The sequence below is a fragment of the Kickxella alabastrina genome (genome assembly GCF_025024165.1).
Source record: "Kickxella alabastrina strain RSA 675 chromosome Unknown BX661scaffold_3, whole genome shotgun sequence".
Lineage (NCBI taxonomy): Eukaryota > Fungi > Kickxellomycota > Kickxellomycetes > Kickxellales > Kickxellaceae > Kickxella > Kickxella alabastrina.
In genome coordinates, this window is record NW_026251474.1 from 386,579 (window position 1) to 410,564 (window position 23,986).

Genomic DNA, 23,986 nt, shown 5'->3' on the forward strand with positions numbered 1-23,986 from the left:
GGAGATTAGACAAATTTTTTTTGTCTTACGCATATCTGACTAACCAGCTGGTCAATAAATCCAGTTTTTATACCAAAGTCTATGTGTAGGGATCAGGCATGTGCGGCCATTTTGTGCAGAATATACCCTGTCTTATACTACTCGCCCTATTCATATCGCGGCTCTGATAAATGTAGCACACTTGGGGCTAGTGCAAATTAACATGCGAATTAATGCCAAACACATCATACGGTCAAGCATCTCGATGGTTTCTAAATAAAGCTGATGGTTAATTTAACAAGCGATTGTGTATTATTTTCTTCATTTTGACTCTTGGTTTAAAACGGTGCATCGCAATAAATATAAGCCCCCTTTAATTCCAAAGTTTTGAGTGGATAAAAGGGCGTGTGTTCGACATGACTTTTGATGCGAACGCCTTGGTATGTATCCCTGGACGGAAAGGTTACGGACAAGTGCTGCATATTGGGATAAATTAAAGAGGGGTGGTGTAATGGTAGTGGGGTTTTGGTTTGTCAAGAGCTAGGCAATTTCTTTGGCGCAGTGCTCGAATGCGTCATGTTCGACAGCTGTCACTTGCAATATGCCTACTTCAAGCACATACTTTTCAGCAAACGGTGTCATGCGTAAAATACCCTTCTCAAAACCTCATCCAAACTTTTATAACAACCACATGTAGGGGGGGGAGTTTTCGTCTCGTCAATGGGTAGCATAAAGTTTAACCGCAGCGTATGAGGCAAGGGACATACCAACTCGTTATTCAGTTTGTCCAATAATGGAGAAGAACACAGTCAAACGAGTAATGTTTTGACACAGTATATGTCCACGATCACTTTTGCTGCTGTCTTGTGATCAGGAGGAGAGGCGTGTTTGAGTATCGGTGGCAAAATGGCAAATTAGAGCGCTATTATTGTTGTTATTGTTATTGGTGGTTGGTAAGGCGGTTTTGCAAGTGTTTGAGTTGTAAGGTTGACGATGAGATTGGGAGTGTCCAGCAAGTGGCTGCGCAACTTTTGACTGACCCAACATTAAAGCGCTAGGTCAAGTAATCGTAGTTGCTGGTTGCGAGTATTCTATGATACGGGAACATGATGGATTTTTTGGCATATTTTGTGAAACGTAGAGAGAGGGTTGTGTGGATGCATTCTTTATTTTCATTTATATTTTTCTGTGATCAAGGGGCTTCGCTTATAGAAATAAAATAATGATGAAAGAAAGAAAGAAGTGAAATGAAAGGGATTTTTCATTATATAAAATATCCATATTTAAATACAATGACTAAAAAGCAACAAACAAATCCATTAAAAGAAAGAAAGAAAACAAAAAAAAGGAACCACACCGCTTTGCATTTTACTTGATTAAATATTCACAGCAGCTTTGAACATATCAGACAAATCACCATCCTCAATAACACATCCAATAGCCCGAACAACCTCAGGCACGCCAACGACCAATGCTCTTTCAACAACATCCCTAGCCACCACCGTCGGTGCTCTTGTCAATGAAGCAAAGTGTGAGTTCAAACACAGAGCAACAAGAGTCTTGATAATTGCAGGGTAAACCACCCGGGAAGGCAAAGTATCAAACAGGGATTCACGGAAACCGCCCGGGCAATCACCAGAGCGTTCGCCAATCCGCCGCTGCTGCCGCTGTTACCAAGGTGGGATCCTTCATGGTGTCCGAATCCAAGCTCACGCGCAGCTCAATAACCCGAAGTACATCCAAGACACTCCCAGAAATATCGTAAACCTGACGTGCCGGCATCAACGAACACACCGTCTGCTCTGCTCCTGCTCCTGCTGTTTCTGTTGCTGTGCTGCATAGAAACAAGCAGCGCAGTCGAGTCCAAGCAAACCGCAACCAACGCCAAGTCTCCTCCTCCAAATTCACCGAGCTTCCACCTTGGTGTATCACAAAAGTGCACTTACAAGCACGTGGAGGATTTCACGGCACATCTCCAGCACCGCACTCTGTCCCACCGCCGCAGCCTGCTCCTGACCCTGAATGACCCAGAACTTATTAAACACCAGTCCTTCGCGCAACTGCGTCAGCGGGTAATTAGCCACGGCCCTCAGAACAATACGCACCAGAGCTGTCAAATTAACCAAGGATGCGCGGACACCAACCACCAAGGAACCATCAAACTCCTGGCCACCACCAGTGCTTGTACCACTGCCACCACCGATGGATATCTTTTCCGTGTGGATTTGCGCAGCCATTCCCGAAAGCGAGTTGAGTTCCAAACCGACCTGGGCGCGGATCCACGCAACAAGTGAAACGCCACCCTTGGATACATGTCGGACGAGCGACTTGGGGTTGCCCAAGCCAGTCAGATGGAACAGCAGAGTCAACGCCGATCTCCCCGTCAGCACATCGCCCAGGGGGTTTGCAGCCAAGGCCAAGACAACATTGACCAGATCGCTTCTCCTCAGCCACTTTGCGGAGCCATCGGCACCCTGGCGCTCTGCGCCGCCACGCGGATCAAATGCACGCGCTGGCGCCGCGCACCTGCAGCAGAGGACCGAAGCGTCGAGCGCAAAAGCGGCACTTCGCCGAGATCCAAGAAGGGCGCTTCAGCAGCAAGCGGTTGATGTCCGAGAACATGGCGTGCTCCGGGTGCAACATAACCGGCAGCGACGTGGCGACAAAGAGCGTGGTGGACAGCGGCAAAAGCGGGAAGCTATCGTCCGAGCGGTCGGTGATGGCGTTGCGCAGGGCATCCAGCAGCAGGACGCACTGGCGCTGGCCACTGTGCAGGGTATTGTCGGAGGCGGCGATCTTGGCGTAGAAGCAGTCCATGACGAAGAAGGCCAGCTTGCGCATCGGCAAGCTGGCCGAAGACAGCGCAACAATGGCCATTCCAATCGAGTTGCTCTCGATGAGCCGCCGCAGGTCAATCGCGTGCGACCCAGAGACAAGCGCCCAAAGCCACGGCACAATAAACTGCGCATCGTAGTTCTCCGCCGCCCTATCCCCCACGACCACCGGTCCATCGGCAGCAGCAATGAGCTCCAGCATAGCAGCATCACCGCGCGGCTCAAACAGCGATGGACGGGGAACTCGACCATGGACCGCAGCATGCGCGCAGGGTCCACAGACGCCAGCGCCGCGGCCACAGTGTCGTCGGCAACCTCGCCCAGGACATTCTCGTCGCGCTCAATCAAGTACTGCGCCCTTCCGAGCCGCTCGCGCAGATACGCCTGCGCGGCAGTCGGGCCGAAGACCAGCGCAACGCGCTGCACGCTCTGGCGCGTCACAGCCTCGTACTCGCGAATGACACGCAGCAGAACCGTGTCCGCCGCCGTGCCCGTGGCCCCATAGGCGCCCGCCAGCGCCTCGATCTCGTCCAGCGCAAAATAGTCGTCGAAGCTCGCCGACCACCGCGACAGCGACGGCTGCGCCAGCGCCACAGGCTGCCAATGAGGAGTGCCAGGGAGTCGCGCAGCGCCGCGTCCTGCATGCGCAGGCTGAACAGCCGGCACGCGAGGAGCGACCGCAAGGTGGCGAACCACGGGTGCGCGGGCGGCTGCGCTTGGCCGCCGGAAATGCTGTGCGCCGCGCGCGCAGTCTGCGCGGCCAGGCGGAACACCGCGGCCGGCGGGCGCGTGGCCAGCAGCTGCGCCTCGGCGGCCGGCATGTATGCGGCGGCCGCGTCGAGCGGCACGCAGGCGGCGCGCACAACGGCGTCGACGCAGCCAAAGCAGCGGCCAAGCACGTCGCCCGCAGCGCCCGTGGCCGCGCCCGCGCCGCGCTGGCAAAGTGGCCCATGGCCGACGCCAGCACAGCGACAGAGGCCCACGGCGCAGCAGCCCGGGCTGCGCGCCAAGCGGCGGCGCGGCGCAGCAGCAGGGCAGGCACCGCGCGCTGCGCCAGATCGCCGCGTCGCCCAGCGCAGCCACGAGCTCACGCGCACCCCCCTGGCGCAGCGCCCGCGAGCGCACAAGCTCCGCCGCGCCCAGCCAAGCGCCCGGTCGGCGCCGCTGCACAAGGCACGCGCGGCGGCGGAGTCGTCGGCGGCCTGCACAAAGGCGTTGGCCACAAAGAGCGCGGCGCGGTCGGCGATGTCGGCGGCGCCGAGGCCGCGCCCAGCGCCAGGCACAGGCTGCGCACGCGCGCGGCCATCGGCGCCCCCGCCGCCCAGACGATGTGCGCGCCGACGGTCTGCGCACAGCGCGCGGCCAGCACGTGCGCAAGCCACGCCAGCAGCCGCACGCGCGGCCGCGGCTCGAGCGCGGCGCGCTCCGCCCACGCGCACGCGTCGCGCCGCAGCCGCGCGTCGCCGGCAAGCAGCCGGCCGAGCACAACGCGGGCGCCGGCGCCGGCCTCGAACGACGCAGCCGCCCGCAGGCGGTCGAGCACCGCCACGCAGTCGGCGGCCGGCGCCTGGCGCGGCGCGGCCAGCTGGCCGCGCACCAGGTCGATGCGCGCAGCCAGCGGCAGCAGCGGCTGCGACGCGCCCGCCGCGCCCTGGGCAGTGGCCAGCGTGGCGGCGGCCAGCAGCGCGCGGTCGTCCAGCGCGCGCGTCCACAGCGCAACGACGCGCGCGGCCAGCGCATCGCGCATCGCGCGCAGATCGCCATCGCACGGGCCGCCAGCGGCCAGCAGCGCAAAGACCGTGGTGGCCACCGCGCACACGTCCTGCGCGCTCTCGGGCGCCGCAAGGCTGCCGCCAAGGCTGCGCGCCAGGCGGCCGCGCGCACCGGCGCCCATGGCCGGCGCCACAACGCGCACCAGCGCCAGGCCCAGCGCATGCCGCGCGGCGCCAAGCGCGGCGATGCGCTGGCCAGCGGGCGCCAGATGCGCGCGGCGTCGGCGGCTGGCAGCCACGCGCGCGCCGAGCGGCGGGCCAGCGCCGCCAGCGCAAACGCGGGCATCCCGGCGCCCGCCACGTCGGCGGCCTCGGCCTCCTCGGCGTACGCCGCCAGCGCCGCCAGCCGCGCGCCGGCCGCCAGCGAGTCCGCGTGCGCAGCCACCAGCGCAAACACAAACGCCGTTTCGGCCGCCGTTGCCCGGCCGCAGGCCGCAGCACGCGGCGCAGCAGCAGCCGCGCGACGGCGACAAAGCCCGGCGACCCGCGCGCGGCCACGAGCACGTGCGCCAGCAGCCGCTGCGCGCCGGCGCCCTCCAAAACACCCGCGTGGCGCGCGGCCAGCAGGTGGCGCAGGAGCGCCTGCAGGAACGCCGCGTCGTCGATCTGCAGCAGGAACGGCGCCGCCGCGCGGAACTCGGCCGCGTCCCACAGCGACGCGCCCGCGCCCGAGGCCGTGCGCTGCGTGCGCGTGATCCACTGGATGGCCGCGGCCAGCGGCGCCTGGCCGCGCGCGCCCACGTGCGCCTGGCCGACCAGCCACAGCGCCAGCGCGCGCGCCGGCACGCCCGACGCCAGCGCCGCGGCCAGCGCATCGGGCGAAAGCCCCGTGGCGGGCGGCGGGCGCGTGGCGCAGCAGGCCGGCGGCGGGGCGGGGCCGGCGCCGGGGCTGCCGCCGGCCACCAGGTCCAGGTACGCCAGCGTGCCGCCCAGCGCGTCGCCGAACGCGCGCTCGACCACGCCGTAGTGCGCGCGCTCCGCCGCGTCGTGCGTCTTGGCCGCGCGCGCGCGCAGCGCGTCGGCCGCCGCCACGCGCAGGAACCCGCCCAGCGCGCGCGCCGCCCGGGCGCCCTTGGCCTCGGCGACGGCGCACGCGGCCTCGCGCACCAGCGCAAACACCGCGTTGGTCTGCATTTCGGCGGCCGCCTGCGGCTGTGCAGCGCCGCGCAGCGCAGCGGCCAGGCGCCGGTGCCGGCGGCGGCCTTGAGCACGGCGGCCTCGGCCACGGCGGCCATCAGCGGGCTGAACGCCAGCCGGCCGCCGGCGTCCTCGCCGCCATGGGCCGCCGCCGCCGCCGCCGCCGCGTGGATGCGGTCGGCGTACTTGTACGGCTGCTTGGCGGCGTGCGCCACGGCCGCCTCGACGAAGCCCACCAGCGCGTGCGCCTGCTGCAGCTGCTCGGCGGTGGCCACGGGGATGCGCGCGCCGCGCGTGGCCTGCGGCGACGCCAGCGCCGCCAGCGCCGCCAGCCAGGCTGCGGGCTCGCTGGCGTCGTGGTCGAAAAGCCCGGCGGCCTGGCGCAGCACGCCCAGGGCGACGTCGCGCGCGGCCAGGCGCACCGCCGCCTGGCTGGCCCACAGGAACACCATCAGGACGCCGCCCAGGTGCGTGTGCTCGTCGGCCGGCTTGGCGCGCGCCAGCCACCTTGTGTGCGCGGCCGCCGCCGGAGCGTCCGCCAATGCGCGCAGCAGATGCAGCAGCGTGTGTGCGGCCATTGGGCTGCGCGCCGCCTCCCTGTCGCCGGCCGCACTGGCCCCCCGGCGAGCACGCCGTCCGGCCGCATGTCGGCAATCAGCCGCCCGAACTCAAAGTTGGACTCCAGGACGAGCTCGCCAAAGTGCCGCTGGTACGCGCTCATGACGCGCATCAGCACGTTGCCCAGCACGGCGCGCCGGCACTCGGCCTCGCGGTCGCCCAGCCCGCCTCGCCCATGGCTTCGCGCTGCACGGCCACCACGAGCTTCCACTCGGGCACGCGCTGCTTGACCACGGCCAGCAGCCGCTGCTCCAGCTGCGCCCACCGCGCGCCCACGGGGCTGTCGCACCGGCCCTGGCTGCCTCGCTGCGGATCCACGCGCGCGCGTCGCCCAGCTTGCGCAGCGCCACGTCGGCCAGCAGCAGGCAGCGGTAGCGCACCAGCGGGGAGGCGCGGAACTGCAGCCCGCGCCCAACCATCTGCCGCTGCAGCGCCAGCGGCCACACGTGCTCGGCCAGCGTGCTGACGCGCGGCGGCAGCCCAAACCTTGCATCTCCGCTATCCTGCGGCGGCAGCGGCAGCTCCAGGCTCATGACCTTGGTGGCGAATGCCGTGTTGCCCAGGTACCGCAGCGAGAGCCGCGGCTCGAGCGACGCCCCGTAGTTGCGCCAGAACGGCGCAATCAGCTCCGGGCTGACGCGCATGATGTCGACTGCCAGGTCGCCCATGCGCCGCGACGCTGCTGGGCTGATGCATGCTATGAGGATCCGCAGGATTTGGCTGTTGCACAGGTCGCTGATCTCCGCCGATGTTGCGCGCTTGGTCACGGTGACCACAGCCTCGAGCGCGTCGCCGTCGTCGTTGCTCTCATTGGACGCCCAGAGCTGCTGCTGCTGGCGCGGCGCCGGGTACAGCCCGTGCTGCGGAAAGCAGATGCCGTGGCCCGGGAACGTCATCATGCCGCGGAAGAACCGCAACACCAGTGCCGCCACACTGTCGCGCCCAGCCGCCGCCACACTCTCGTCCCTCCGCGCACTGCCGGGCACAAACTGTGCCACGGCCTCGACGCCCACAGCCTTAGCGTCAACCACCACTGTGTTCTTCGCAGCCTTGGCCAGATTGCCCATCAGCTGCACGCCAAACAGCCTCACCTTTTCAGCTTTGCCAATGCCGTCATTCAGCACAATATTCTCATAGACCGTGGCCAAAAGGGTGTGCAGTTCCTGGTACGAGTCGCGCTCAACGCCGTGGAATAGTCCACCGACCAGCCTGCCGCTCCTGAAGAGCTCGTTATACGTGCGACACCGGTCGACAGAAAAGAACGCCATCACAAATCTGATCCACAGCCGCCTAATACTAAACCCGACAACGCTGGAGCGCACATGCGGGAGCTCCTCCAGGCTCTTCATCGTCCAGTCAAACGCATGTCTAACCTCGTCCGCATGCTCGCCGCGCGCAAACACAACCATTTGGTACAATAGCTGCAGGGCGGAGGCACACGCCGTGGATCGTGCGGTGTTGAGAGATCGGTAGAGGGATTTGAGGAACTTGTCGAGAACCATGCGGATCAATCGGTTGCCAAACTTCATTGTTCCGGCGTTGTCCAGGCAGACCAGGAGCCCGCCGACTACGCCTGGGATGAGCCCGTCGAGGCGTGCGATTGAATTGGTGTGTGCTTGTTGCCAGGCTGATTCAATTGCTTGGAAGCCTTCAGAGTTCTCCGCCCAATGGTAGACTACCCGCTGGCATTGCTCCCGATGTGCACGTTGCTCTGCGCCCTCTTCTGCCGACCGGTTGCCTCCCCATTGGTTGCAGATCTTCAAGTGCTCCCGCAAATGCGTAAACCCTAAAAAAAAAAATTTATACATGTTAGTTTCTTTTCTTTTCCCATCCATTAATCTTCTCAGACTGCATTTGTGGTCGATTTTACACCATACAAGATATATATTCTTGTTTTTCTTACCTTGAATCAGCAAATCACTGTTTCTCGTGTCCAGTGCCTGTTCAATATCCTCCGAATGCTTGAACGATATCTGCATATCCTTCTCAAACTCCTCTTTTGCGCTGGTTACCCGCACCTGCTCAGCACTGACTGCATCTGCTTCTTCGATTGATTTGGCCCGCTTTGTTGCTGAATCCTCGGCTTTTTTCTTAGAAGACTGATCCTTGTTTTTGCCTTCTGTGGATCGCTTGCGTTTGGCATCATGTTTGCTGCTGCTGCTACTGCTACTGTTTGTCTCTGCCACGCCCATTTTTTTTTACTATTCTTTTTGTTTCTATTAATGTATAAATTTTTTTAAATGAAGAATGTGACAAAAAAAGATATATAAAAACAAAACAGCTGTGAAGAAAACAAAAATAAAACTATGGACGGGAATGGTTAGTTGAGATCAAGTTCATTTGCCAATACTTTTGTGCAACGCCCTGATCAGATGCAAGTCAAGAAAGAAGGAAGAAAAAAAAAAGTGGTGGTGGTAAAAAAATAATTGATCAACATAATTAAATCAACATAATAATTTATTTTTTGTAAATCGTATTTCATATTTCGTATTCGTATAAACCATTTTTAACTGTGCAACTAGGTTATTTTTTTCACAATATGTACTATGATAAATATTACACATGCAAACAAGTGAATCTAATCTCTCACAGTAGCTGAAAACAAAGTATATTATAGTTAATTGGTTGGTTGTTAATGTCTGTTAATGGTCATAAATGTATTGATGGAAAACAAATTAGAAACAAACTAATATGAAAAGACATGATCACATACAAAAAAATATAATCTAAAAAAGCATGTGAATCAAATGGCTGTGCTTATTATTTTACCTCATTTAATATGGCGTGTAAGCTATGGACTCTGTGTGTTTAACATTTTTCATTACTTTTAATCGATCAAAATCATACCACAAGCATATGTTTTAGAATTCTAGTATTTGAAAATTCATAAATTTTAGCAGATTCGTCTTGAGGTTTATTTTATACTTTAGGGTATACGTGGTAGTGTTATAATAAGAGTGCGGTGATTTGGGTAAAGCGCTAGTCGCCTAGTGGTAAAAGTATGTTTGGTTGATTTATAAACGTTTTTATTATCAATGGAATCAAAAGTAGAACTAGGGCTGGTCTCATCTTATATATATGTTTCATTGCCTTTATTGTGTACTTTACCGATTGAGCACCCCGTTGGTGAGAACTGGTTTTTTTGTAGACAGACTGGTGACTTGGCGTGTTAAGGCTATGATCTTCGCATATGCATTATAGAAGGGAGGGGTAGGGGTATATCAGGGTGTCATTATTGTGTCCCCTGATTTGATCATGTATGGTACCAGTAATGCCCTGCTAATTGGCATGTTGAGGTTAAGAATCGTGAAACGAGTCTTCATCAGCATCCACTTCCATATCATCAGGCTGCTCAACAGTAGGGCTTATACCACAATCTTTTAAAATGTTATCCTTAATTTCTTAAATATTATTGAGGACATTTAGTGTGGAAGGTACAATCAGTATTAGAGTATGCTTCATTTACCGTAAAACAAATGGGTTTAACTCTGTACACTATGTTTTGTTTTGTTTTTTTTAGCTGTTTTTAGCATTGTTTTGGGATTTATACCACTTCCTGTTGAACTTGTAGTTGAATATTTGCAGTAGCCATAGCGTTTAATCAACAAGCCTAATTGTCTTGTAATAGAATTATCATCCCAGGCAGTGTCGTCACTTTTATCCAAACCTACACTGTATTCCTCTATATCATTTTGTTTTATTTTTAAGCAAACTATATTGCTTATTATGTAAACCCGAATGCTTGCCAAAATATGTGTTGAATAATATAAAATATAATTTTTTTAAAAAAAAAAAAACAATGAGTTGAGGAGAAAAGAAAAACAGGCTGACAAATTAGCAAAGTATTACTTGTACACACTGCTGTCAGCAAAGCAAAATAATTCACTTAAACAAGAGGACTATATTCTCACATTCCAACTTTTAAAGCACAGTCAAAGCTATATAAAGTTAGAGTGTGAAAAATACAGCAGCCAGTTTTTCTCCGTTTGGCTTTTAATTTCCCTTTTCCAGTTTGAAGTCTCATTTTTCTTTCAGCTGATTAAATTTAGTCATACTTCCGACTAGAACCATATAACTGCAACCATTGAGACCAAAAAACACGTAAATCAAATCTAAAGAAGAAAGACACCCTAGAACCCGCCAAACTGTGACCCGTTCATGCTGCCAGGCCCACCTTGTCCGCCAAACGCATTCGGAGCCGGGCCGCCTGGACCAAGCAAAAGCCGCCCGCCAAGGCCGGCCGGCCCCATGAGCTGATTAGCACCACTCCCGGCGGCAGAAGCAGCGGCCCCATTGCCGCCGGCCCCGCGCTCGACCTTGGCCTTAAGCTCGCTAACCTCGTTCGTCAGCGCATCCACCTTGCCCTGGTACTGGCGCATAAGGTTGATAAAATACGGCATGGCCTCGTTAGTCAGCCCATGCCTCCAAGCCAGCTCCATCACGACGTCCGAGCGAACCATATCGTAGCAGGTGAACAGACATGCCGAGAAGCACGCCGGATTGCCTGACTCGACAAAGTACCGCAGCAGATCCTCGGCAATTTCGGTATTGCCCGACTGCCGCGCTGTGGTCATTGCATCCTTGTACAGCTTATCCTTCTTCGACAGGCTCAGCGAATGCTTCCAGCGCTTGGCCTGGTTGTACAGATGCGCTGCGATGCGACGGAACTCGAGCAGCTCGTGCTTCTCCAGTCTCTGCGCGAGACCAATGCCGTCAAAGTTGTCGTGGTTGTCGATCGAGTTACGCAGGCCCACAAAGTCTTCCTCCTCTATGAGCAGGTCGTTGTACGCCTCGTTGACCGCCTTGTTGTTGGTCGACTGCGCGGACACGAGGTATGTCTTGATCAGTGGGATGTTGTCTGACTTTAGGAACATGCTGACCACGCGTGTATGATCGACGCGCCCCATCATCACATTCAACAGGTCGTTCAGGAGCAGGGGCTGCTCCTTGAGGTAAAAGCGCAACGCCTTGTAGTACAGCTCAACATTCGATACCTTGACGATGATGTCCTTAAAGCTCGCGTGCTCCCACGCGTCCGCAGAGTGCTCGATAATCGTCTGCGCGGCGTTGTCATACTCGTCGTAGTGCACATACAGGAACACAAGCTCGGGCCACAGGTGCGCTGACTCACACGCGCGGATAACCTTGGGGATGTTGATGCGCGACCAGTACAGCTTCAGGTGGTCCATGATCTGCTCCGGGCGGTACTTGCAGTACAGAATGGCCAGCTCTGTGAACATGCCCATGTGTGCGCGCTCCAGCCCAAGGCCGTTCTCAATGAGCGAGCACAATTCGTCAACATGTCCACTGCTCTCGTAAAGCCTGATCATCGGCTCAAGCTCCTCTGCATGCACAATCAGGTGCAGGCCGCAAATCTGGGCCAGGCGGAACTCCTTCTCGGCAATGCACGCTGCGTTGACGTCCTTCCACACCTGGGTCGAGTTGGCCTTGCGTCCGCAATCAACCGCAGACTGGTAGTCACCAAGGCGTACCAGCGTTGACGCCAGTCGCGCCCAGTTGGACACGCTCTGGAACAGCAGTCGCGCTGCCTCGAATAAGCCTTCGTCGTAGCAGCGATCGCCAACTTTCTGCACCTGCGCGATGTTTGGCCCGCGCAGCATGTCCTCGAGATCCGACAGGCGCTCAGTCTTGGCGTACGCAAACAAAAGCTCCGACTCGACCGCCGGCTCGCGCACCTTCTTGCGCGCCATCAACAGGAACCGTACGAGATCGTCAAACTTTCCCGCGTGCGAAGCCACGTCGATAACCTCAGCGTAGTTGCTCGCGTCATCGGCCCGGTTGTACGAGTCGATGGCCTCCTTGATGCGCAGCCCCTCAAGCTGCGCTTTGCCAAGCCTGCTCCACACGTCGGGCTGGTCGCACCGCTCCGCATACTCATATGCGCGGTCCAGCGAGCCGACGTGGTCGATCAAGACACCAATCGCTGCAGTGTTAACCTCAAAGCGCTTGTACACGTTAAACGCCTCCTCGTGCAGGCCATTGTTGATACAGATCTCGGCAATGTCCGGCGCATCATAGTTGCTCAGGCGGTCGACATAGTCAGCCACGCGCGGTGGGCTCACCTTGACAGCCGTCAGAATCAGCAGGTTCTGCAGGTTGTTGTTGTTGCTGAACGGCGTGTCCTCGAGAATGATGCGCTCGAGGAGCTCGATCAGCTCGTTCGGAAGATTGGCGCCCATGAATGCCTTGACGCACACAGAAACCTCCTCGGGATCGTCGGCCTCGGGCAGGGCATACGACACAACCTGGTCGATGAGCTGGCGCCGGTGACTCTGGTTAAGCGTATGCACGCTGTCTCCCAGCAGGGCCTTGCTCCACAGACCCAAGTCGCGCCGTTTAACCAGATAACGCGCCTGCTGTTTGAACATTCCGTTGTCGCTGGTCAGCCGTAGAAGCTCGTCGTCGCACTGGCCCTGCGAGTACGCCAAAAACGCCAGACCAGGGTCGCGCTTCTCACTGTAAGCGCCAATGATGAGCGGGTCATACAGCTTGTTCGACGACAGGAAGCGCTCGGGCTCATAGTTGCTGTCGATGTAGATCTTGGCGAGAGCATTGTAGACGCCAGAGTCCTGCGACCCCTCGCTGGCCTTGGCCTCCAGCCAGCGGTGCAGAATCTTGAGGCGGTTGCGCTTCTCAATCTCGGCGACCAGGTCAGCGACCGAGAACTGCGGCGGCGTGGATGCAATCAGCGACTTGACCACGTGCTCGTCGCAGTCCACGTCCAAAAGAGCGCCGACAACCTGCGGCAGGCGGCCCGGGTTGACCTGCTGCACGTAAACCTCAATGTACTTGCTCATTCCGTTGGAATACAAATAAAGCACCAGGTCGTGCACAAAGTCATGGCGATCGCAGACGATGATGAGCGGTAACTGGTCTGGCAACGCTGCCTCCTTCAGGTAGTTCTTAACCTTCTCGGCGTCGTAGTGGTTGTTGTCGCGCACAATGCGCTCGACCTCCTTGATCTGCCCGGTAGCCACCGCCGACTGGATGTACTTGAACACAACTGCAGGGTCCTCGGACACATTGACCACTGAACCCAGATAGTAGTACAGACCCTCGCTGCAGCGGCACTCCTCAAAGATGTCGATGATCTTCTGTGGGCCCAGCAGCTCGCTGTACTTAATTGCAACCTGCACGGCTATTTGCAGGTTCTGTGCCATGTTGTGCTCCAGCATCTGGCGCATCACAGCCAGCGAGTCCTCGACAGACAGGTTGCCAAAGTAATTGACAAGCCACTCGGCGTTGAGAACCTCAGTGTGCACGGCGACGCGCTTGATGTCGTCGAGGTTATCGTACAGCTCAAGGGCGCGCTGGTAGAGCCCGGCCTTTTCGGCCAGCTGGGCAATGTACGGCCGGTCAAAGTGCGAGAGCATGTTGTTGCCTAGAATGGCGTCGGCAACCTGCGGCGCGTTCAGCAGGTTCATCTCCAGCAGCTTTGTCTGCAGGTGGGCGTCGCTCTCCTTGTCAGCATTGAGCGCATCGAGCAGAAAGCGGGTTGTCTGCTGAACCAGGTTCTGGCTGGCAAACACGCCGACAACTTGGTCGGCCGAAACAAGTGGGGGCTCCTCCTTGACCAACGCCAGCGCAAACTCGCACGCCTTGTCGCCGTCCAGGCGCGCGACTTGCATCAACAGCGACACCCAGTCGGGAGTGTAGCCCACCTTCTTGCAGTACAGCACAATCTTGTCAAATTGGCCAGACTGGGCAAAGCAAATGACAACCTTGGCCGGCGCGTTGGCGCGGAGGTAAATCGAAAGAGCCAGCGTCGCGTCGTGCGGCTGCACAATGTCGCCAAGTTCCTCGCTGCACTCAAGCTTGTCCTCCTTGAGCCACTTCTCCAGCAGGGCCTTGCGGTTCGACACAAGCACTGGGCGTGCCAGCTCGATGGACTCGTAGCGGTTGAGCTCGCCCTTCTCGAGAATAGTAGCAAAGTACTGGAGAATAGGTGACAGCTGCCCCGGTGGGCTCTGCAGGTGCTTCAGCTGGTTGATCGTATTCTCTGTGCGCAGCATGCCGCGCGGCGAGCTGGCGGCCATCTTGGCTGCGTCGCCGTGCTGGCCCTGCGACATGAGCTGCTGGAAGCGCTGCACATAGAGCTGGTCGGCGCCAGGCAGATTGGCATGCGAGGCCATGCGGAAAGCCAGCTCGACGTTACCAGTGCTCTGCAGGATGTACGGAATGATCGTATCCTCATTAACGCTGACCGACAGGACCTGGCCCTTGCGGTTGACTCCAATGATTCCGTTTTCGTGCTTCGTCGTGACAAAGACTGTATCGCCCGAAATGCGATTGGTGAATATGCACGCGCCTGTCTCAAGATCAAACAAGTGGATGAAGCCAAACTTGGTCACCATATAGACCAGCTCGTACTTGGGACCAGCCTGCATAGCGACGGGGAAGTCATTTACAGCCTCGGGCGGGAAGAACACATCGGTCGAGCGCTTCTGAAACGGCGGGTTGCCGTCGACATGGTCAATCTCGACGATGTGCAGCTTGGAGCCAGCTGCACCGCGTGAGGTGAAGGCAAACACCTGCGTTGGCTGCGACGCACCCTCCAGCCAAATTTCGGAAAACTCGGCGGCATGGGCCTCGATAGGCTGGCTGGCACTGCGGTCCTTGTTGTACAGCTGCATGCTGCCCACAATGCGGCCCTGGGGAGCGGAAATACCGATAAGCGCCATCCAGTTCATCTTGGCGTTTGTGCAGTAGCTGATAATTTGGGTGCCATTGAGGCTTGCGTGGCGCTCAAACTGCTTTACCGGCGACGACGTGCCCTCGATGGACCAGTGGAACACGGAGGTCTCTGTGACCAGGGCGATGTCAAAAGCGGTGAGCCAGCGCCAGTACTGCACATCTTCATTCATTAGGCACGACTTGACCTTCGCCTTGAGCTCCAGGTTAAACACCTGCAGGTTGCGGCCAGCCTTGAGGGCGATAATCGTGTTCTCAGGGTTCATGATGGCAGAGTCGGCCGTGATGGGCCGGCGGAACGTCTTTGACGTGTCCTGCAAGTCCACGATACATACCTGCTCGCGCTGTGCTGTTTTCTCGCGAATGCAAATGAATTTGTCTGACTGGAGCGTCAGTGTATTGAAGCTTATATTGCTTATGTCAATGCCCAGCTCGGGGAGCTACGTTTTCAAAAATAAAAATAAAAGGTAAAGGGTAGATGAGCAAATTAAAATGTAAATTGCGAATTTTGTCGAAACGCCAGCAATCTCATCTGGAGAGCCTGCCCGTTTTTTAAAATAAAAAGCTGTTGTTGTGTGCTCGTTGCTGCTGCTGCTCTGCTATTTGTGGTGGTACGGCTTTGTGTCTTACCTTCACATACTCCTGAAACGTAATTGGCAACTGATCGGCCATTGCAAAGTCAGAAGCGGTATTATTTATTCTTTCGGATTAAAGGTGTGTGGATGCGAAAAAGCAAAAATAAAAAGTCAATAGAGAAAATGGCGCTGATATATTATGTAGAAGTGAAAAAGAGGGTTGAGCGGAAAAAAGACGTGGCCGCTGCTTTCGGGTTGACCACAAGACCACGGGTATCAATACCACCACGTCACAAAATGGAGAATGCGAGCCCCAGCTCGTGCACATTATGCATGTGGTGATCGACTGATTGTAATCACCTTTTTGTGCTGGCATAAATCAAACCCCGATTTAAATTTTGAAATTACAAGGGCGCTCGGTTCATTTCGAAAACATTAAAGTCCACGCGCGCAAAAGCATATTGCGCCGATTTAACAACTATTTAGAACATTTTCTTCAAAAAAAACTTTTAACAAAAAATGTGATCGAGCAAATAGGATATTTTGGCGCATTTGCAAGTGCACGCATAATTTACTTTATATTTATTCAATGAAAAATGAAAGTATTTTAAATATTCCCCGATTGGTTCAATATTTTGTCTTTTCAATGTTTACTTTTTGGCTGCCAGCAATACAAATCCCACAGCTGAGTGCATTCTTTGCAAAAAAAACTTGATCTTGTTAATTAATATACGGCACGGGAGAAGCAACATGGAAAATATGTTTTTTCGTTGGTAGTTTGGCGTTACTACTTATTTTTCAATTCATATTTTGAAATATATATTCCAACGTTGTCAAATATTTAAAAGCATTGCAGTAAGGTTAACACATTCCAAGCAAAAATTGTATGCCTGTATAAGTGTACTGCTTGTGCGCAACATACGCCTAATTTGGCTTTGTTTTTGTTTTTAAGTATCTATCTTGTAACATTTGAGCCAACATTTTGAATATTTTTTCTGTGGCATTATGACCACAACTTATAAAAAGCCCCAAGCCGCTGCTTTCCTTGATGGGCCTTGACAATTTATTCCAAGAATTTTTCTTTTGCTTGTTCTACACCTCGATTCCTATCTTCCCTTTATTCGCTCTCAAGCTTCCAATACCCTGCAAACTTTTGCACACCTTTCTCGTTCACATTCTTTTGTGTTCGCCCCCTTAACGACCTTTAACAAATTTCGCATTTTTACCCTCGCCTTTCCTTTTTTCAATATTGCCCGACCCTACGCTCGCCCTCCACACTTCCTCGGTATTTTTTGACGACAATGAAGCTTCTGTGGACATTCATCCTTGTGTCCGGGACTCTGGTTCAGGCCAGTCAGTATTCGTATACCGCATACAGCCCACAGTTTCCCATACCGACCAACCTATCAGAGACGGTTCCGAACGAGGTTACACAGGCACCGACCAGCCTGGCCACTACCTCAATTTCCGTTACTCCTGCGATTCCTGCGATTCCGGCTGTCCCTGAGTCCCCGGCCATTGGCTATGTAACCAAACCACTTCCAGCGCCTGTGGTGCCCAGTCAGTCTGAGCCCGAGGCACCTAGCTCGTCCGAGCCTGTGTTCACAATTCTGCCAGTGACGCCCACGATACCAACCTGGTATGAGCCCGTAGCTACAATTCTGCCTGTGACTACCACATCACCAAGACAGCCTGAGCCTGCAGTGCCTGCGCCCAGCACACCCAGCACGCCTATGACACCCAAAACCACCACGAGGGACGTAATTATTATTGATATTGAGATCAAGCCAACCATCGTAAAGCCAGTGAGCACTCTTCTTCCAACCTCGGCTGCCATCGTAAGTACCAAGCTCGAGGAGGCCACCTTGGTTAATGATTGTACCGAGGATATTGTCACCATTGTTACCGAGTACTGGGATGAGATCCCGCCACCAATTCCCTGTGCACCCAACCCTTCTATGTCACTGGGCTGTGGTCCCCCTGAGCCATTAGTGCCCATTCCGGGCCCTTCGACCACCGCTGCTGTCGAGACTCCGGCGTACACCGCTAATAGCGTGTACACTGTTCCTGAGACTGTTGTGGAGGTTGTCACCGAGTATGTGGCTATCACTATCTGGGACAAGACCAGCACCTTGTCGCTGCCTGCACCCACCCAGTCTCTACCCAAGCCAACCGAGCCATCTGCACCTTCTACCGCGAGCAGCACCCCGGTGACTGCAACCCCTGGCCCATCTAAAAACCCTGCTCCATTCACGCCTCCTGCCGAAACCGACTTCCCGGTGCCGCCTACCATCCCCGCCATAACTGACGTTCCAGCACCATCCCCTCCTCGCATTATCACCGACCCTGTCGTACCTTCCATCCCTTCCATTACACTTGTTATTCCAGAGATAACCACTCCCATCATCGTAACCGATATTTGGACTGTGCCTCCTCCTTCCATCATTACTGATCTCCCTGTCCCACCCACCACTCCCATTTACCCTATCTCAACTGGTATTCAACCCGTATACACGCCTCCCCTTATAACCGATATCCCAACCCCTTCTGCGCCTTCAGTTGTAACCATCATTCCAATTACACCTCCCACCTACCAAACTAACGTGTCGGCACCCACCCAGCCTGCAAAATCTCTCGACACCGACTCCTTCACCTCAAGGACTGTCTTGTCATCGAGCGAGATCAAGTCTGAGGTCTGCACACCCTTGGTTGAAACTGTCACAGTTACACAGCCCCCAGTCACGGTCTACCTTAAGCCTACCTTTGTGACTGTCTCTCCCCCCTTCCCTACCAACACCTGGGTTGTTTGGCCAACCACCGAAATTGTCACTCCGTTTCTCCCTGGACCAGTCATCTGGACCAGCAGCTTCTCCAATGCCCCGAGCATTCCCGATCAACCAATTGTGACTGTTACTGTTGAGGAGCCTACTTCCTGCACTTCCTCGTGGGTGAAATCTTAAAAATGTAGAATGTCCTTTTGAAAAGACTTTTTTTATAATTCCAGCCCCCCAAAAAAGGGACTTTGCTTGTTTACCCATACTAGAAAAATAAGCAGCGACCAACATCCTCGGGACATATTCAGCGCACTGTAAGCCTGGGCGGATATTCGGATTTTTTGTTGTTCAGTTTTTTTTTACCTTAAATATATTCATTTTACCAACACGTTGCACCCACTCTTATATTTAGAAAAAAGGGCAGCATTCACAAAATACATGGCCGCATTAAAAACGATGCAACAATCCCAAACACCAACCACAGAGGATACAGCAGTTGATGCACAGCCCGCAGCCACCGCTGTCGCCAGCAACTACTACCAGCGCGCTCACGGAGGTATGGAATTGAGTGGTGGGGAAGAAGGCGTTAAATTGTACTACGCTGCTGCGGAAAACGACAATTTGGGATGGGAATTGGGCGACACTGTGGTTGATCCGATGTACACTATGAACAGGCGCAGGAAGGAGGAGGATGTGACTAGCAAGGACTCGTTTTTCAAAAGACTCAGGGTCAAGTTGGATAAGAACAGTACGAAGGAAGTTGTTTCTGCTACTGCTGAGCATAATAATAAGGCGGAAAAGGAGAAGGAGGACTCTAATGCTGATGCCGCTAATGCCAATGCGGCTCCAGTCATAATTGGTGGAATGCCGTTTGGATTTGGAATGATGAACTTGTCATTATTTCCGAGCATGGGCGCTGCATTGGTGGACGACTCCAGTGAGAGAAAGAAGAGTGAGAAGACCAGCAAGTCTAAAAAGAACAAGGACAAGGAAAAGTCTGATGAAAAGAAAAAGCGCAAACACAAGGACAAGATTAGCGCTCAAAAAATTACAATACCCGAGCAATTGATGCGTGGAAGAATAAATTACAAAATATAAGAATAAATTTTTGTTGTAAATAATAAATGATAGATAATAATAATAGTAATACACATGGAATAATTTATAAAAACATTAGCACACATCGACCAAGCGCTTCAAAACAACCCTCAACTGATCCTTGTCAATGGCAAATGTGAAGCGGAACCAGCCGGGCTCATTCGAGCAGAATGCCCGCCCAGAAGGCATATAAATGTGGTCCTGCTTGACAATTTTCTCCCACACGACCAGCTCGTTATCCACAGTCCACTTTGTGTCAACCACATCGGCCAAAGAAATGAGATCCATAGACAGCAGCGCCTTGGCACAAGCGCTGTTGGGAAGTCTGCACCAGATAAAATGGCCGGCCGTGCACGGTATGTACCTGATATTGTGAGCGTCAAAAAACTCAACCGTGTGCGCGTAGTTGTCGGCCAAGCGGCGCTGGCTTATGTCTAGCATGGAGTCGACAAACGCGTGATCTGATAAAAATTTTGTTATTATGCGATCCGTATACGCCGGGCGATAGCCAAAGCCCGAGTAGCAGCCGAGGACCTGGAGCAGGTCCTTGTTCCATGGCGACAGCACCCAGCCCATGCGGAAGCCATTGAGACCAAAGTCCTTGCTCAACCCGTGCAGCACTACAACCGAAGCTGGGTCTATATACGAGTCCAAATCGTGCCACGACAACACTGACTCGAACGGCGCCACGATCTCTGACCGATCAAACACAGAGAGCGCGTATATTTCATCAACAACCACAAACAAGTCGTGCCGCCGGGCAAACTCAAAGAATCGGCGCATCACATCGCGCGGGTAGCTGACTCCCAGCGGGTTATGCGGCGACATGAGGAACAGCACCTTGGAACGGCCCCCGCTGCGCTCAATGTCAGCGATGGCGCGTTCAAAGTACGAAATCTGTGACACCGACATGGACTCCTCCAGCGGCAGTTTTACTGGGGTAGCCACAGCGCGCGGCCGCAGATTCATATCATTTTCCAGTGCGCCGTAGCATGGCGACGGGATGAGGATGTGGTCTCCGGGGTTGCACATCGCAAAGGCGAGCATTTCGATGCCGCTGGTGCAGCCATTGGTCACCACGATGTGGTCGGGACTGATAGATCCACAGGGTAGAAATGCCGGTTGAAGACGCTGGCTATTTCGCTACGCAGGTCCAATTCGCCGTTGGGTGAGTTGTAATCGAGGTCGCTGTCTATGAATGTGCCTGCGATGGAATTGAGCTTATTGATTAAGAGATGCCTGATGGTGGCGTTGGCTGCAACACCAGCGTTGATGATGCCCTCGGGGTTGTATTGCTCTGAGTAAGGGTTTTCTGCCATCCAGCTAAAGGCCTTGAACAGCAGCGGGTGCTTGGTCAGCGATACCTGGGCACCGTTACTAAGTTGAGGCACAGCCATGAAAAAATATATATAATGTTTTTTTGGTAAAAAAATAAAAGAAATCGAAGACAAAAAGAAAAAGCAAGAAAGCAGGAAAACGTATGTTGTCTAGAACACAGACGCATGAAGGCCTGCGCGCCGCTTTCCTTTTAAACTCTCGGAAGAAAGAGAGAAATGGGATGCAGAGAGCTTGCACTACATCGAATTTGTTTGCACTACCGAGCATGCAAAGGAAAACAGCCTGGGGCGAGACGTTGCTCAAGATAATTCTTATGATAGAAGCACACATAACCCAAAAAATTATTAAACTAGGTTTGACAATCCCATGGGAACATAGGCAAAGGAAGAAAAACGTATGCAGTTCCATCAGCTGCGTGTCCCGTCCCGTGCTGACAAACAATTTAGGCGAGGCGTGCTAGGATCACGCTTGCCTGCGCACAATTCCGGCATCACACAATTCCAACCTGGCCTGCTTAATTTCCATTTTTTAGGGGATTCAAATGATCGAAATATCGCTGACATTGGGACCCATGTACTGCTCCATGCGCCTGCGTCCGATTCGCAGCAGATACTCAATTGCCTTGACGTCCGTGCGCTTAATCTGGCCAATGTTTTTGTCAAACTCTTGTCTCGCAAATGCCCGAAACCTGGGCCTGGACTCCTACAAGTATTTGAGTTGAAGTTTTTATGTGTTTTTATTTGAAATGCCATATCAGCTCAGGCGGATATCGTATATCAAGATACTGCTCTTGGGTTGTTCGGAGGACAATCAAAAAAACTGTACATGCCCTAACAAAAGAGCCCATGATTTCACACATACACACACATGCTTGGTGTTATCATTTTTTCTTTTTTTACCTCTGGCTTTTTTTTCGTTGCGCGTAGGCAGTCGCGGTACAGCCGCACACGTCCTTTTGGAGCCCTGAGAGCTTTCGTGTGCTCATTTTTTGAATGTATTGGAGGTGCAGAAGCGATATGTATGGAAGAGTTAATTAAAAACAAGACAATGGAAATACATTGATTGCAAGGAAGAGGCAGGAAGATTACAAGGTGTCTGATCGAGATAGGCCAGGCCAGGCTGGGCCAGGCGGAGATTAGCAAGCGCTGACAAATTGATCCTGGGCTAATGCAAAAGGGTATGGCTCTCCAATCGCATCATCACCAGCCAGGGCCATGTCCGCCTTCTTTGAGTAAGCATAAGCCCGATATTCCTTCTTTTATCTTTTATCTTCAGCTTTAATTTTTTTTGCACATTCTCAATTCGCTTAATAATTTATAACATCTTTTTTCTTCACAACAATGTTCACTGGAATCGTCGAGTGCATGGGCAAAGTGGTCGAGTTTGCGCCGTTCGACACGACCAAGTCCGGCGGCAGCGGCGCATCTCTCACAATCGCCAACGCGCAGAGCATCCTAACAGACTGCCATCTCGGGACAGCATAGCATTAACGGCACCTGTCTGACAGTGACTGAGTTCACCACAGATACATTAAGGTCGGTCTCGCCCCGGAAACTCTCACCGCACAAACCTCGGCCAGTTGCAATCCGGAAGCCAAGTCAACCTTGAGCGAGCACTGGCGGCCGGCCACCGGTTCGGTGGTCACTTTGTTCAGGGCCATATTGACACCACGGCGGAGATCATTGAGATTACTCCGGATGCAAACTCTATCTGGTACAAGCTGCGCGTCGGGGACAGGAAGATCATGCCGTATATTATCCCCAAGGGCTTTATTGCTCTGGATGGCACATCGTTGACTGTTTGCGATGTGAATGATGACGAGGCATGGTTTACCATTATGATGATTGCCTATACGCAGACGCATGTTGTCATGCCGACGAAGAAGACCGGCGACCTGGTTAATATCGAGGTCGACATGCTGGGCAAGTATGTTGAGAAGGTCACCACAGCCATTCTGGAAGGGTCGGGAGAAAACGCCGGCAGCGGGAACGCCGCACCAGCACGTCATATATCGAAAAGATCGTGCAGCGCGTGCTTGAGAAGAAGGCAGCCCAGCAATGATTTAAAACATTTTTTTGTTGGTTGGAAAAATGAAAAAAGACACGCCACCACACCCCACAAATTTCTACAAAAGTGATGTTGAACCACCCCCTTCAGCCGAGCGGCATGCCGATGCGTAACAAAAGAGGCTAAACTCAGTCCGCCTATTCTTCCGCATTTTCCATACTCATCATTGTCAAAAATAGTCAACTTGTTCAAATGCCACCAATTAAAAGGAAGAAGGGCCCACCGCCATCAGTACACCTCGACGAAATACAGATCCCAGCGAAAAGATCAGCCATCCGGCAACGCACGCAACACTGGACTGAAGCTGAGAAAGAGCGCGTATTCGAAAAGCTGCAGACAGGCCGAGTGTCCATAACCTCCATTGCCGAGCACGTAGGGCCGACGAAATCTCTGGGCCAGGTGGCCGAGTTCCTCGAGTACATGCAGCTCTGGTCCAGGCTTCTCCCTGCCTCGGAAGAACCCCTACCGCCGCCCCCAGAAGCTGAATGCGCCCCCGTAGACCCCCTGGCCAGCATAAAGGAAGAGGCAAATATCATCATGAGTGCGCACAGGGAGGATAAAGAAACCATCGAGGGCTTTGCCACTAATGAAATCGAAATCCTGCGCACATGCACAGATTATCAGATACCGCAATTCGGTTCAAGATGTTTGATACCAAGTTTGGCCTTCTATTGGCGCAGATGCTCGCAGGGAAGGACGAGACTGCGGTGGCAATTGAGGCCTACGCGGAATTGGCAAAGCCCTGGAGTTTTTCGTCAGAAAGGTGTACAAAGAGGCGATTTCAATTTGTGCCTTTTATAGGCCATTCAAATTCTTTGATACAAGGAAGATATTTAGTATGAACAAGGACCATATAAACGAGGCAGTAGTTGCGTGTGGATTCGAGGTCGGCAAACCATTTCCAGTCCTGATGAATGAGCTGCTTGAGAAGTACGTGGATGGCGTGTTCTGGCGGAACTTGCCGCGCAGAACGCATCGGAGCCAATCGAGACGAACGGCAAACCGTCTGAAGCCATTGAAAGCGAAGATGAAAGCGAAACCAGCGAGGACAGCGACAGTGAGGACATCGAGATAGCGAAGAT

At 54.1% G+C, this 23,986-nt stretch overlaps 7 protein-coding genes across 7 annotated transcripts; 3 read left to right on the forward strand and 4 right to left on the reverse strand.

The window, feature by feature from the left end:
• Window positions 1-6,084: 6,084 nt before the first annotated feature.
• BX661DRAFT_64686 (ribosome 60S biogenesis N-terminal-domain-containing protein) lies at window positions 6,085-8,618 on the reverse strand. The gene is made up of 2 exons (XM_051539362.1): window positions 8,244-8,618; window positions 6,085-8,126 (listed from the first exon to the last, which is right to left on the reverse strand). The coding sequence occupies exons 1-2, from the start codon at window positions 8,530-8,532 to the stop codon at window positions 6,391-6,393; spliced, it is 2,025 nt and encodes a 674-aa protein (XP_051394121.1). The 5' UTR covers window positions 8,533-8,618; the 3' UTR covers window positions 6,085-6,390.
• Window positions 8,619-10,363: 1,745 nt separating this feature from the next.
• Window positions 10,364-15,850, reverse strand: BX661DRAFT_177444 (uncharacterized protein). Its single transcript, XM_051534639.1, has 2 exons — window positions 15,683-15,850; window positions 10,364-15,492 (listed from the first exon to the last, which is right to left on the reverse strand). Exons 1-2 carry the CDS (start codon window positions 15,722-15,724, stop codon window positions 10,471-10,473), a joined length of 5,064 nt encoding a protein of 1,687 aa, XP_051394122.1. The 5' UTR covers window positions 15,725-15,850; the 3' UTR covers window positions 10,364-10,470.
• A 921-nt stretch (window positions 15,851-16,771) lies between these two features.
• On the forward strand, window positions 16,772-18,713 carry BX661DRAFT_64700 (uncharacterized protein). The gene has a single exon (XM_051539363.1). It carries the CDS (start codon window positions 16,929-16,931, stop codon window positions 18,585-18,587), a length of 1,659 nt encoding a protein of 552 aa, XP_051394123.1. The 5' UTR covers window positions 16,772-16,928; the 3' UTR covers window positions 18,588-18,713.
• A 126-nt stretch (window positions 18,714-18,839) lies between these two features.
• BX661DRAFT_168870 (uncharacterized protein) lies at window positions 18,840-19,499 on the forward strand (the record flags this gene model as incomplete). Its single annotated transcript, XM_051533474.1, has 1 exon — window positions 18,840-19,499. One exon carries the CDS (start codon window positions 18,840-18,842, stop codon window positions 19,497-19,499), a length of 660 nt encoding a protein of 219 aa, XP_051394124.1.
• Window positions 19,500-19,513: 14 nt separating this feature from the next.
• Window positions 19,514-20,930, reverse strand: BX661DRAFT_177447 (pyridoxal phosphate-dependent transferase). The gene is made up of 2 exons (XM_051534640.1): window positions 20,577-20,930; window positions 19,514-20,556 (listed from the first exon to the last, which is right to left on the reverse strand). Exons 1-2 carry the CDS (start codon window positions 20,894-20,896, stop codon window positions 19,575-19,577), a joined length of 1,302 nt encoding a protein of 433 aa, XP_051394125.1. The 5' UTR covers window positions 20,897-20,930; the 3' UTR covers window positions 19,514-19,574.
• A 444-nt stretch (window positions 20,931-21,374) lies between these two features.
• On the reverse strand, window positions 21,375-21,822 carry BX661DRAFT_196251 (uncharacterized protein; the record flags this gene model as incomplete). The annotated part of the gene is made up of 2 exons (XM_051538037.1): window positions 21,375-21,539; window positions 21,787-21,822. 2 exons carry the CDS (start codon window positions 21,820-21,822, stop codon window positions 21,375-21,377), a joined length of 201 nt encoding a protein of 66 aa, XP_051394126.1.
• Window positions 21,823-22,177: 355 nt separating this feature from the next.
• BX661DRAFT_193027 (uncharacterized protein) lies at window positions 22,178-23,705 on the forward strand (the record flags this gene model as incomplete). Its single annotated transcript, XM_051537748.1, has 4 exons — window positions 22,178-22,242; window positions 22,322-22,376; window positions 22,417-22,859; window positions 23,645-23,705. 4 exons carry the CDS (start codon window positions 22,178-22,180, stop codon window positions 23,703-23,705), a joined length of 624 nt encoding a protein of 207 aa, XP_051394127.1.
• Window positions 23,706-23,986: the final 281 nt, after the last annotated feature.

Excerpts from the sequence above, each read along its gene's own strand:
- BX661DRAFT_64686 (XM_051539362.1), bottom strand. The coding sequence starts at position 8,532 with ATGGGCGTGGCAGAGACAAACAGTAGCAGTAGCAGCAGCAGCAAACAT. Across the intron at positions 8,127-8,243 it reads CAGTGATTTGCTGATTCAAG|GGTTTACGCATTTGCGGGAG; the intron begins GTAAGAAAAACA and ends TTTTTTTTTTAG.
- BX661DRAFT_177444 (XM_051534639.1), bottom strand. The coding sequence starts at position 15,724 with ATGGCCGATCAGTTGCCAATTACGTTTCAGGAGTATGTGAAG. Across the intron at positions 15,493-15,682 it reads CGTTTCAGGAGTATGTGAAG|CTCCCCGAGCTGGGCATTGA; the intron begins GTAAGACACAAA and ends TTGAAAACGTAG.
- BX661DRAFT_64700 (XM_051539363.1), top strand. The coding sequence starts at position 16,929 with ATGAAGCTTCTGTGGACATTCATCCTTGTGTCCGGGACTCTGGTTCAG.
- BX661DRAFT_177447 (XM_051534640.1), bottom strand. The coding sequence starts at position 20,896 with ATGGCTGTGCCTCAACTTAGTAACGGTGCCCAGGTATCGCTGACCAAG.